Below are 13,189 nucleotides of genomic sequence, written 5' to 3' on the forward strand. Positions count from 1 at the left end.
ATCTTCACAGATGATTTGAGCAGATATGAGTATATCTACTTGATGAAACACAAGTCTGAAATATTTGAAAATTTCAAAGAATTTCAGAGTGAAGTGGAGAATCATCATAACAAAAATAAAAGTTTCTATGATATGATCGCAGAAGTAAAATATTTGAGTTACGAGTTTGGCCTTCAGTTAAAACAATGTGAAATAGTTTCACTACTCACGCCACCAGGAACACCACGGCGTAATGGTGTGTCCGAACATCATAACCATACTTTATTTGATATAGTGCAATCTATGATGTCTCTTACCAATTTACCACTATCATTTTGGGGTTATGCATTAAAGACAGCTGCATTCACATTAAAAAGGGCACCATCTAAATCCGTTGAGACGACACCGTATGAACTATGGTTTAGCGAGAAACCTAAGCTGTTATTTCTTAAAGTTTGGGGTTGCAATGCTTATGTGAAAAAGTTTCATCTTGATAAGCTCAAACCCAAGTCGGAGAAGTGCATCTTCATAGGATACCCAAAAGTAACTGTTGGGTACACCTTCTATCACAGATCCGAAGGCAAGATATTTGTTGCTGAGAATGGATCCTTTCTAGAGAAGGAGTTTCTCTCGAAAGAAGTGAGTGGGAGGAAAGTAGAACTTGATGAGATAACTGTATCTGCTCCCTTATTGGAAAGTAGTTCATCACAAAAATATGTTCATGTGACTACTACACCAATTAGTGAGGAAGCTAATGATGATGATCATGTAACTTCAGATCAAGTTGCTACCGAACCTCGTAGGTAAACCAGAGTGAGATCTGCACCAGAGTGGTACGGTAATCCTGTTCTGGAGGTCATGTTACTTGACCATGACGAGCCTACGAACTATGAGGAAGCGATGATGAGCCCAGATTCCGTGAAATGGCTTGAGGCCATGAAATCTGAGATGAGATCCATGTATGAGAACAAAGTATGGACTTTGATTGACTTGCCCATTGATCGGCGAGCCATTGAGATTAAATGGATCTTCAAGAGGAAGACAGACGCTGATAGTAGTGTTACTATCTACAAAGCTAGAATTGTCGCAAAAAGGTTTTCGACAAGTTCAAGGTGTTGACTACGATGAGAGTTTCTCACTCGTATCTATGCTTAAGTCTGTCCGAATCATGTTAGCAATTGCCGCATTTTATGAAATCTGGCAAATGGATAAACAAAACTGCATTCTTTAATGGAATTATTAAAGAAGAGTTCTATATGATGCAACCAGAAGGTTTTGTCAATCCTAAAGGTACTAACAAAATATGCAAGCTCCAGCGATCCATCTATGGACTGGTGCAAGCATCTCGGAGTTGGAATATACGCTTTGATAAGTTGATCAAAGCATATAGTTTTATACAGACTTGCGGTGAAGCCTGTATTTACAAGAAAGTGAGTGGGAGTACTACAACATTTCTGATAAGTATATGTGAATGACATATTGTTGATCGGAAATAATGTAGAATTATTCTGCAAAGCACAAAGGAGTGTTTGAAAGGAGTTTTTCAAAGAGAAAACCTCGGTGAAGCTGCTTACATATTAAGCATCAAGATCTATAGAGATAGATCAAAACGCTTGATAAGTTTTTTCATGAGTACATACCTTGACAAGATTTTGAAGTAGCTCAAAATGGAACAGTCAAAGAAAGAGTTCTTGCCTATGTTACAAGGTGTGAAATTGAGTAAGACTCAAAGCCCGACCACGGCAGAAGATAGAAAGAGAATGAAAGTCATTCCCTATGCCTCAGCCATAGGTTCTATAAAGTATGCCATGCTGTGTACCAGATCTATTGTATACCCTACACTGTTTTTGGCAAGGGAGTACAATAGTGATCTAGGAGTAGATCACTGCACAACGGTCAAAATTATCCTTAGTGGAATAAGGATATGTTTCTCGATTATGGAGGTGACAAAAGGTTCGTCGTAAAGAGTTACGTCGATTCAAGCTTTGACACCGATCTGGATGACTCTAAGTCTCGATCTAGATACATATTGAAAGTGGGAACAATTAGCTAGAGTAGCTCCGTGCAGAGCATTGTTGACATAGATATTTGCAAGATACATACGGATCTGAATGTTGCAGACCCGTTGACTAAACTTCTCTCACAAGCAAAACATGATCACACCTTAGTACTATTTGGGTGTTAATCACATAACAATGTGAACTAGATTATTGACTCTAGTAAACCCTTTGGGTGTTAGTCACATGACAATGTGAACTATGGGTGTTAATCACATGGTGATGTGAACTATTGATGTTAAATCACATGGCGATGTGATCTAGATTATTGACTCTAGTGCAAGTGGGAGACTGAAGGAAATATGCCCTAGAGGCAATAATAAAGTTATTATTTATTTCCTTATTTCATGATAAATGTTTATTATTCATGCTAGAATTGTATTAACCGGAAACATAATACATGTGTGAATACATAGACAAACAGAGTGTCACTAGTATGCCTCTACTTGACTAGCTCGTTGATCAAAGATGGTTATGTTTCCTAACCATAGACATGAGTTGTCATTTGATTAACGGGGTCACATCATTAGGAGAATGATGTGATTGACTTGACCCATTCTGTTAGCTTAGCACTTGATCGTTTAGTTTGTTGCTATTGCTTTCTTCATGACTTATACATGTTCCTATGACTATGAGATTATGCAACTCCCGTTTACCGGAGGAACACTTTGTGTGCCACCAAACGTCACAACGTAACTGGGTGATTATAAAGGTGCTCTACAGGTGTCTCCAAAGGTACTTGTTAGGTTGGCGTATTTCGAGATTAGGATTTGTCACTCCGATTGTGGGAGAGGTATCTCTAGGCCCACTCGGTAATGCACATCACTATAAGCCTTGCAAGCATTGCAACTAATGAGTTAGTTGCGGGATGATGTATTACAGAACGAGTAAAGAGACTTGCCGGTAACGAGATTGAACTAGGTATTGAGATACCGACGATCGAATCTCGGGCAAGTAACATACCGATGACAAAGGGAACAACGTATGTTGTTATGCGGTCTGACCGATAAAGAAGGTAGAGTATGTAGGAGCCAATATGGGCATCCAGGTCCCGTTATTGGTTATTGACAAGAGAGGTGTCTCGGTCATGTCTACATAGTTCTCGAACCTGTAGGGTCCGCACGCTTAACGTTCGTTGACGATATAGTACTATGAGTTATGTATGTTGGTGACCGAATGTTGTTCGGAGTTTTGGATGAGATCACAGATATGACGAGGAACTCTGGAATGGTCCGGAAGTAAAGATTGATATGTGGATAGTAGTGTTTGATCTCCGGAAGGGTTCCGGAATTCACCGCAAGGGGTTCCGGATGTTTCCCGAAATGTTTGGGCACAAGAACACTTTATCTGGGCCAAAGGGAAAGCCCACGAGGCTTTTGGAAAGTGCAAAAGGAAGTTTTGCGGAGACCAGAGGCTAGACGCCAGGAACCCTGGCGTCTAGGGGGTAGACGCCGGGAACCCTGGTGTCTAGCCCTGGAGTCCGAGAAGGACTCTTGCCTTTCGGGTGAAACCGACTTTGAGGAGGCTTTTACTCCAAGTTTCGACCCCAGGGCTCAACATATAAATAGAGGGGTAGGGCTAGCACCAAAAAAACATCAAGAAACACCAAGCCGTGTGCCGGCAACCCCGTCCCCTCTAGTTTATCCTCTGTCATAGTTTTCGTAATGCTTAGGCGAAGCCCTGCGGAGATTGTTCTTCACCAACACCGTCACCACGCCGTCGTGCTGCCGGAACTCATCTACTACTTCGCCCCTCTTGCTGGATCGAGAAGGCGAGGACGTCACCGAGCCGAACGTGTGCAGGACTCGGAGGTGCCGTGCTTTCGGTACTTGGATCGGTCGGACGTGAAGACGTACGACTACATCAACCGCGTTGATATAACGCTTTCGCGAACGGTCTACGAGGGTACGTAGACAACACTCTCCCCTCTCGTTGCTATGCATCACCATGATCTTGCGTGTGCGTAGGAATTTTTTTGAAATTACTACGTTCCCCAACAGGAGCACGGCGGCCTCACGAGACAAGAGCTCTCTGCGCGGGGGTGCTTCCACACGGCGCACAGGGGAGGCGGCAGACCCAGAGCCATCCACCACTGACACAGGTGAGCGAAGCCGCTGCACCTACGCGTCCACCAGCGGCGAGCGACGGGGGGGGGGGGGCTTGTAGTCCCTCGCGATGTGCCCCTCACCCTGGCACCGCACACACTTGGTTTTCTTCCAGCATTCGACGGAGATGTGCCCCCCATCGCCACAGTTGTAGCAGCAGCCGTAGAGCCCTGCTGGGATGTTGGATCTAGGTGGCCTCGATGAGGGCAAGATGAACCCCTGGCAACGTGGCTGTGCCGGCGACGACATCTGCCTGGCGCCAGGACTCCGCGGCCGCCGCCCGGTCTTGGTCTGCCACTCCGCCCTTGCCGACGGCCGGGGGTTTGAGGTCCCAGCAGCCGCGCCCTGGGAGATCGGCCCGTAAGGTGTGCCCAGCACATCGGGGACGAGCACAAGGGAGCGGATCTGGGGTCACGCCGGAGGGGAACGGGGCGGAGACGGAGAGCTCAAGGAGGAGGAAGCCGTCGAGAGGGAAACCCGAGAAGCCATCAGACAGAAGGGGGCTGGGCAGCACACTTGCCCGGAGGTGGACGCCGACACCTAGGCGAGACCTCAAGATCTCCACCACCACCCTCCCCGCGTTGCTGAAGAAACCTACACTACTATTTACACATGCCTAAGGCTCGGATCTGGATTCCTCCACTCTCCCGCCGTCGGAACAACGGCTGAAGAGTGAAGAAACCGCCGATCCGTATGTGACGGTCCACATTTATGTTTTACCTTTTCATAGGTTTTTACATGAGACTTTCTCCAAAAAGAAAGAAAACATGGCTTTGGTCTGGTGTTCAAGCGGGGCGTCCCGCTACTGTTCCGGCCCCAAGTCGGTCTGGTGAACCCTATTCCTGTGCGTCCTACCGCCTCCAGCTCTGCCGTGTCGATTCCCACTACAAACCCTCCCCCCGACCAGAAGAGAAGAAGAGAACCTTTCGTCTCGGCGGTCCCCCACTGACCCCCGACCCCGAACCCTCGCCGGCCCGCCCGTCCATGGACTTCGCGGAGCAGGACGTCGACGTCTTCGGCGAGGAATACGACGGCGCCGAAGCCGAGGCCGAGGGCGGAGGCGGCGCCTCCTCCGGCTCCTCCTCCCCCTCCTCATCCTCCTCGTCCTCCGCCGCCGCCTCCTCCTCCTCCTCCAGCGCTGCCTCCAGCGGCCGCAGCAGCAGCCCCGCCGCCGGCGGCGGGGACGAGGACGGCGCCGACGACGGGGACGGCGGGGAGTACGACTCGTTCGACGTCGTGCCCGTCAGGCCCGCCGCCGGGTACGGGGACGACGAGGAGGAGGCGAGAGATTTGTTCGGCTCCGACAACGAGGAGTACGTCAAGACCCCCGCGCGTAGCAACTACCTAGTTCCAGGTCCGCCTCTCGTTACTGAATCAGCCGCTAGATTCCTCTGGGCCAAGTTGTCTCCTCAGTATTTGGTGGGCAGAATTTCTTAGGAGATTGCTACATAACCCTACCCGATTTCTTTCTGATTGGCTGGTTTTGTTGCTCGTGGGGCTCTGGGAGCTGCAGTGAGCGTTTGGTCTGGCAGAATTAACCTTCTCGCTTCAGTACACGATGAACTCTCTTGCTGCAGACTTGTGTTTGAATCATTGTTCCAAATTTCAGCAGTGTATGTCAGGCTAATTCGAGCATAATGTTGGATCAAATTCTCTGCTAGCATCATCTTCTGGTTCTTGCTTAATTTTGTAGAGTCAGAGAGACTTTGAGTTACAAAAGCATTAAGCAGAACTACTGAAGAGAGTAGAAGAACAAACCATGAAACCATATATATAATTGGGTCGCTGTGAGTTGGAAAGATACATTCGACTATCTTCATGTCCTTTTTGGGTTGAAACTAGACAAGTATACTAAAGAACGGCAATCTGTAAATAACTAAAATCCGAACTTAATTCTGCAGTAAATTACAACTACGAATAAGGCTGAATCTAATCTCATTCTGTTCCCCAAACAAACTTGATCACAGTTTCTTCCACAGTACCATCTCACTAGACTACGATAGATATAAAGGTTTAAAAATCGAACACAATGACCAGCACTGGAAATGAGACTGTATTTCCATGCTTTGTGCGTATCTAGCCTAAATCATGCTCATGCTTTGTGTGTAATCTAACTGAAATCTACGGGTCTGCGCCCACTCCACCTACATATACTCCATTAGTGATACATAACGCCCATGCTTTTTGGTGAAGAATGTGATGACTGGATCGTTTCCCTTGCCTGTATGCTCGATATTCTGGGGACTTGGTAGCCAGTGCTTTGAAAAGGTTCAGTGTATCTAGGTTGGGAGATTGGGCATTAACACCCTCTTATATTTTTTGCCTCTGTTTATAGTGCTGCCCCCGATACGGAACGCCAACAATTTTTCTCGAGGAGGACGAGGTGGCAGGGGCCCACCTCTTCTTCCAAGGCCAGGAGGCCATCCAGGAGGACGAAATAATTTTGGCCATGGCGGGAGGTTTTCGTATGGAAATGGGCGTAATGTTGAAGGTTTTGTTTCAGAAATGAAACTTAATAAGAGTGAAGAAACTTTATCTAGGAAGGCTGTTGCTTTTCAGGAGGTGCATAACAGTACCATGTTCATTTGATTTTCATTTGATGTATTTGTTTTCTGAAGGGCTATCCTTTGTTACCTCATGCAGCCATGTGAGATTGCATGCTACAGCCGTGTTGAGGGTGGGGATGTATATTTTGATGATCGCAGCTTGGTAAGATATCAGAGATTCTGATTATCAATTTCATTGTCTATCGAGTGTAAACCTTGATTTCTGAATACATGTTCTTTTTTCAAAGAAAGTTTGCCCTAAAAGTTGGCCGTTGTACTAAACATCCTTTTTTGTAGAGGCTTTTCAAACGTAATATTTGTGATTATGCTGGTGAAGATCTCAATAAAGGATTTGAAACGTTTATAGAGAAAAGAGGTACTTCCTTTCTGAAGTTATGTTTGTTGTTTCTACATTCTAGTTAATACCACCAGCTCGATTAATGTAGAATATATTATCTGTGTTATTGTTATTGCCTGAAAATTGTTCCCTACAAACTCTGTTTCAGTTGTCACATAATAACCTACACACATTTATAGGAAGATCTTGATAGCATGGTACCTTTCCCTTATTCTATATGGTAGAGCCAACTGTTTTGTACTCCCTCCGTCCCAAAAAGATTGTGCGAGTCTTGAAACCTTAAGTGGACCACTTAAGGCATCTGCATAGATAAATTTTCTTCATAGTGAGTTTTCACTATTGTACTATATTTCAGCTGAGGTATTGCATCTGTGTTTTTCGTAAGACTGGATTTTTTTTGCATATAATAAAGGACATGAAAGAAAATAAATCTTCAAGAATTAACAGACTAACTGTTTCCAATACACAATGGGAAAGGAATGAAGTTATTGAAGTTAATTCCAAAAATTTGTTTCTTGAACAATAGGATCCAATTCAATTATTTGGAAGTTTTTGTTCCTCTTGAATTTGTTTTTATCTGAGAGCATTCATTCATGGTTAATGTGGTGTAATGCCAGATTTGGGTTCTCAAGGATTTGGCGACCTTCTTGCATGCATAAGAAATTCAAATCTACCTCTTCAGAATATACATTTTGTGGTAAAATGCATTATTGCCAACTTCATATCTGTTATTTCGGTATGCTATGCTTAGAATTTCTGATCATGTATGCTCCTCTTGCAGACGTATCGCAACAACCTTAACAAGGTATGGTCCTCCCAGTGCAGACTATTTAAATCATAACATCTTTTCTTTTCCGTTGCTGTAACTTATGTTTGTCCATGTAGAAGAGTCGGGTAGTTATCCTTACAGCTTACACTGGTTTTTGTATCTTGTTTAATCTAATGACAGATGCACATATACTCCCTCCGTTCCATAATGTAGTGCATATAGATTTTTAGAAAAGTCAAACCTCACAAACTTTGACCAAGTTTGTGGAGAAAAACATTTACATCTAGAATACCTAACATATATCATTAGATTCATCATAAGATGTAGCTTCGTATTTTATATATTTGATATTGTAGATATAAATAGTTTTCTTCTCTATAAAATTGGTTAAGGTTTGCAAAGATTGACTTTTCAAAAAATCTATATGTACTAATTATGGAACGGAGGGAGTATTTTGCAGGACACTGTAATAAAACTTTGTTCTGTGTAATTTCTTTTACTATGCTTGTCTGCTGACAGTCTTATGTGACTATTTGTAAAATCGTCAGATATTGGCCACGGCTTATCTAAAAGAACCATGGAAGATGGGTGTGCACAAAAGAAATGGTGTTGTATACCTTGATGTCCATAAACTCCCTGAAAGACCACAGAGTGAAATTGACCGCAGGAGGTGACTCTCCCTCCTCCCCCCCCCCCCCCCCCCCCCCCCCCCCCCCCCCACCCCCACCCCCCGCGCGGCGTTCTTGTTGGCAATAGGAAGAGTTACAAAGCAAGTAGTGTTATGATAATCTTACCTATGCAAGGGGTATTTTGTTAAGTTTGAGTTTGATGGTGCTGATTTCTCTCTTCCTCTCTGGCATTAGGAAGATTTAGTTACAAAAAAAAAATAGTCGGAATTTAGTATGCTAATATGGTGATGCTTTGAGTTTGTATTAGTTCTTATAGGAATTGTGATAGCCCAAGGGTTATCTTTCCAATTTGAGTTCTTAATGCTGATTTAATTGTTTGGCGATTTTCTGATCTTGATATCATGTAATAAAATATGGTTGTCTAAAATGTTAGTATCTCTGGGAAGGTTGGAAATGTGTGAAGGGCTGCATGTCATTCTCATCATTTGCCTGTTAAATTAGCTGGTGCCTTGATGTTTGTAATCATATTCGGAATTGTCATCATTACAGCGGATTAATCTCTAATGAATATCAATTTGATGTACCTTTTCTTGCTGGTGCTATGTTTGATCCTCAGATGTTTTTGGGGCTATTCTTTTGAAAATCTTGCCACTGAGAACTCCATTGACGAAGACGGAAGCGGTATTGATGCTAATGTAGAGTATTGTTCTGTAATAAAGACGAAATTGGGCGCGCATCGCATTGTCATGGGTGCTGAGATGGACTGCTGTGATTCAACCGACGATGGTAGGCGGTTCTATGTGGAGTTGAAAACAAGCAGAGAGGTCGTTCTTCTTTTCCATGAGCTTTCAGTGTTCTGATACCACATATATTCAATCTAGTCACCATTCTGAATTTTGTAACAGCTGGAGTATCATACAGTGGAAAAATTTGAGAAAGAGAAGTTACTTAGGTTTTGGGTAATTTCTTGTCCTCTTATTTTTTGTAGCTATTGCATGACACCATTTTTTTTATCATAACTATCGTTTGCAACTTATTCTGTTCTCTTCCACAGCGTGAAATCCTATATTGAGACTGTGCTCCATATGATCTTAGAACAGTTCCTTTTATTAAGTTTCTTACATTTTTAATTGACCCCCTTAAGTTCTGAGGATGATTTGTTTCTTGTATGCGGGGACTGAGGATATATGCTAACAACTTTACATGGCCATCTTGTTATGATTCTCTCTGCGATCACAACTTCAGCTTCATAGTATTTTATCTTCAGAAGTCATATCTACTATATATAGCTTGAAACATTAACTTTTACTTTACTGAATATTACAGATTCAATCATTCCTTGCTGGCGTGTCGTATGTTGTCGTGGGATTCAGGTAGCATTCAATCATCACGACATTCTTTGTTAGTACTTCAAGCTTCCTGTCAGAGAATAATACATCAGAGCTTTAGTATATATCAAATTATCTATTATAACAGGCCTAATGATACATAACTTTTTTGAGTTTGTAGTTCCTTCAGTTTAATTTGTTTGACCACTTTTCAAGCATTTTGTTCAAACTTTTATGCTTACTGTCTAACACACTGCATGCTACATAACCTGTGGTTTTTGCTTAATAATGAGACATTCAACCAGAAAGACATTCAAATTCCAATCCTCTAATATTGGCTATATGGTTGATACAATTAGGAAGGGGAGTACGATTACCTTTTCTGTCTGACTCTGTTCAGTGTTGTTTGTGATGTGTAGATGGATTGGCTGCAATGTTCAAAATTGGTTTTAAATTGATCAAGTTACACTCCTCTTTTTTTGGCTTTGCAGGAATGATGCTGGTGTACTTATACGAACTGAGAGACTAAGAACTAAAGATATTACACAAAAAGTGAAAGCAAAGAACTACTAGCAGGTATACTAAATTAATTCCGTGTTGTTCATTCACAACAGTGGAGTCTATGATATGTAAGGAAGAACATGAGTGTGTGAGTATAATATTAGGACTTAGAAGCGCATAATAACCTATATAGAAAGTCGAATAACTGGTTTGTCTTGCCAAATCTTAAATAATAGTGGAAAGGAGTGTACACTTGCCATTACTCTGATGCTGCAGTCCCTTTTTCTGTTTTGACGCGTAGGATAACTGATAACTGCCCTCTTTTGTAGGAGAGTACCAAATTACTTGCTATGCAACATATGTGACTAGCTTAATTTTAATTAAATGTATGGTTCTAAATTACTTTCTTGCACTTCCCACTGTAATATTCAGGGTGGTGTCTGCTTGGCCTTTGCTGACGAGGTTTTATGCTGGCTGTATGGCACTGTCAAAGAAAGTGAGAATTCCTTCACCACTCTTACTAGATGCATCTTCACCTTCCTCTCTCAAAAATATGCACTTGTTGCCATTCATAATCCCGAGTAGTTCTCTTCATGTGCGTGATATCGTTTGCCCCATGTCTTGCAGATGAAGACTATGTTCTGCAATTTGCACACCCGTTCCATCGGTTGGAACTATTAAAAGCCCAGTCTCCATGCCCCGAGGCAATAACTCTGCATGTGGAACAGCTCACCGGTGCAACAAACTAGATCTGTTCCCTAGCAAAGCTTCGGCGCTGATGTTTCGCTAAACGGACAGCTTTGAGGGACCTTACGTAACAGCGTCGCGTCTTAGAATGGTTCGAGCTATAGTTCGAGGGGCTGATGCGGATGCATAAGAGACTGACGGTGTCATGCTATATGTTCGGTCGGTAACTGGAGGCAGTACGGTCACGGTTTGCTCTTTGAGTGTCCAAAGAGATTTTGAAGCCATCGAACACTGTATTTCTTCTGTAATACCAAGTTATAAATTAGGGAAGTGCAGAGTTACACTGCCATTGTAACGGTTCATCGCTCAAGGCACCAACGATGTGTAACTTTTGTACCAATGATGATATTGAATTTTAAAGACGGATGCTGCCATGCCATGGTAACATGCCAAGAACACCCCTTGGAGTTATGTAACTAGCGGTATATGCTAAGAGTTTCTTTTCGGACGGTGTGTTTTGACTCCTAGGCTCATCTGAGCCCGGAAGTGAACAGTAAATTCGCCAAAAATAGTAAAAAAATTCAATTCTTTTTGTGGTGAAAGATGCTCGAGTTCGTGATGTATGTGCAAAAATTCAGAGCATTTGAACATCTGACGAGCTCTCGGCAAATTTGGGGGCTGTGAACGTTCTCAGGCATCTTTCAACACAATTTTTTTTAGAATTTTTGATTTTTTTAGTATTTTTCCGAATTTATTGTTTAGAGGGTGTAGATGAGCTCAGGAGGCGAATTGAATATTCGTTTCTTTCAGCTTATTATGGAGAACATCTGATACGGCATGGTTTTGGCCCATGCTTTTTTTTGCCGATGAATCGTCCGGAGTACTGCATTTTCATTTTTAGACCGGAAGCAGGGTTTATAAGTTTTTGAAGGGAAACTCGTCAAAACCCATGAGACGTGGTTGTTCCGTGTTCTTGATCTATTTTCTCAACGAATTATTACTTGTTTGAAACTTCAAATATGTGTCTAGCACATTTGTATCTTGTATTGTTAGATACTTATGACTAGACACATAAGACGTCAAACATGTTTAATGACTGTTGACTGTTTACAACCACCTCCACATCAATTTCAAATGTTTTGATGAAGGGTCAATGTTGAAGATGGTCAATAAAAGAAGCAACTGAGGGAGTGGTAGAAAACAACATCATTCAGGCTCTGTTTGGTTCATAAGTCTTATGACTTTTTTTAGTCCCAACTTATAAGTTCTAAGTTCTTAAAAAGTCCCTACCTGTTTGGTTCCCGGGACTTATAAGTCTTTATAAGACCATATTACAACTACAGGTCCCTTCTTGAGAGTCTTATTTCATAAGTTCCAAATGCCCACTTTAAGTCTCTGTAAGTCCCTCCCGTTTGGTTTATAAAAACAAACACCCTCTCAGTCGTTCGAGATATAGATGCTCCAAGAAGAGAAAAATCAGAAAGTGACACATAGTTAAAAGACACCAGTGACATCTGACCGGAAGACAAAGAACAAATAAGAGAGGCCGGTGTAATAAGCAAAACCAATTAGATGCTCCAAATGACGTTGCGACTACGTGTCTGCTTGAGTTGACAAGCAAATCAATGGCGGACACAGTCTGCTCTGCCGTCGCCGGCGAGGCAGTGCAAAGATTATGTTTGCTTTTATCAGGAGAAGGCGAGACCGGCGAGATGAAGGTGGATCGAGTAGAAATGGCCGTGCTCAAGCTCCAGACCATCGTCGCCATGTCCGAAGACTGGCAGGTCACGCACGCACCGCTGCTCCGTTGGAAGGCCAAGTTGAAGCGTGTGATCAAGGAAGGCAAAGGCATCGTACGCTCCAACAAAAGAAACACCGGCACCTTGGAGGAGCCGGGGATGGCGCGAAGCAGCTCCTTTCCACGGCGCGTGGCGCGAGCAGCCAAGCGGTTCATGCCGTTCAGCCGGGGTACAGCTCCCGGCGACGATCTGACCGACTCCGCGGTGCGGAGGTTCGAGAGGATAGCCGACGGCTTCTTCGAGTTGGTCAGGTGCGGCGGCCGTCCCAAGACCCTGATGTTCCTCCCGTCGTTCGCGCGGTCGTTGGCGGCCGGGGAGGCGGCGGAATTGTCGCTCAGGATGGAGGGCGGCACCGCGGTGATGCTGCTCCAGCCATGGTGGCTTGAGCTCGAAGGAGGCGACGGGACGACGGCGGCGGCGGCGTGCCTGTG

General features: G+C 43.6%; 1 protein-coding gene across 2 annotated transcripts; it reads left to right on the top strand.

Annotated features, from left to right (window-relative positions):
• Window positions 1–5,003: 5,003 nt before the first annotated feature.
• Window positions 5,004–11,417, top strand: LOC125516909 (NAD-capped RNA hydrolase DXO1-like). 2 transcript variants are annotated; one of them, XR_007287409.1, is made up of 13 exons: window positions 5,004–5,495; window positions 6,477–6,703; window positions 6,785–6,850; window positions 6,985–7,063; window positions 7,663–7,742; window positions 7,827–7,850; window positions 8,363–8,484; window positions 9,060–9,267; window positions 9,349–9,402; window positions 9,770–9,816; window positions 10,263–10,347; window positions 10,705–10,768; window positions 10,900–11,417. XR_007287409.1 is itself a non-coding variant. In XM_048682178.1 (10 exons), exons 1-10 carry the CDS (start codon window positions 5,126–5,128, stop codon window positions 9,818–9,820), a joined length of 1,281 nt encoding a protein of 426 aa, XP_048538135.1. In that variant the 5' UTR covers window positions 5,004–5,125. The 2 variants fall into 2 exon arrangements, 1 of the variants encoding a protein (XP_048538135.1); XM_048682178.1 differs by lacking the exons at window positions 10,263–10,347; window positions 10,705–10,768; window positions 10,900–11,417 and having other exon boundaries at window positions 9,770–9,820.
• Window positions 11,418–13,189: the final 1,772 nt, after the last annotated feature.

Source organism: Triticum urartu, chromosome 1 (genome assembly GCF_003073215.2).
Source record: "Triticum urartu cultivar G1812 chromosome 1, Tu2.1, whole genome shotgun sequence".
Classification (NCBI taxonomy): domain Eukaryota; kingdom Viridiplantae; phylum Streptophyta; class Magnoliopsida; order Poales; family Poaceae; genus Triticum; species Triticum urartu.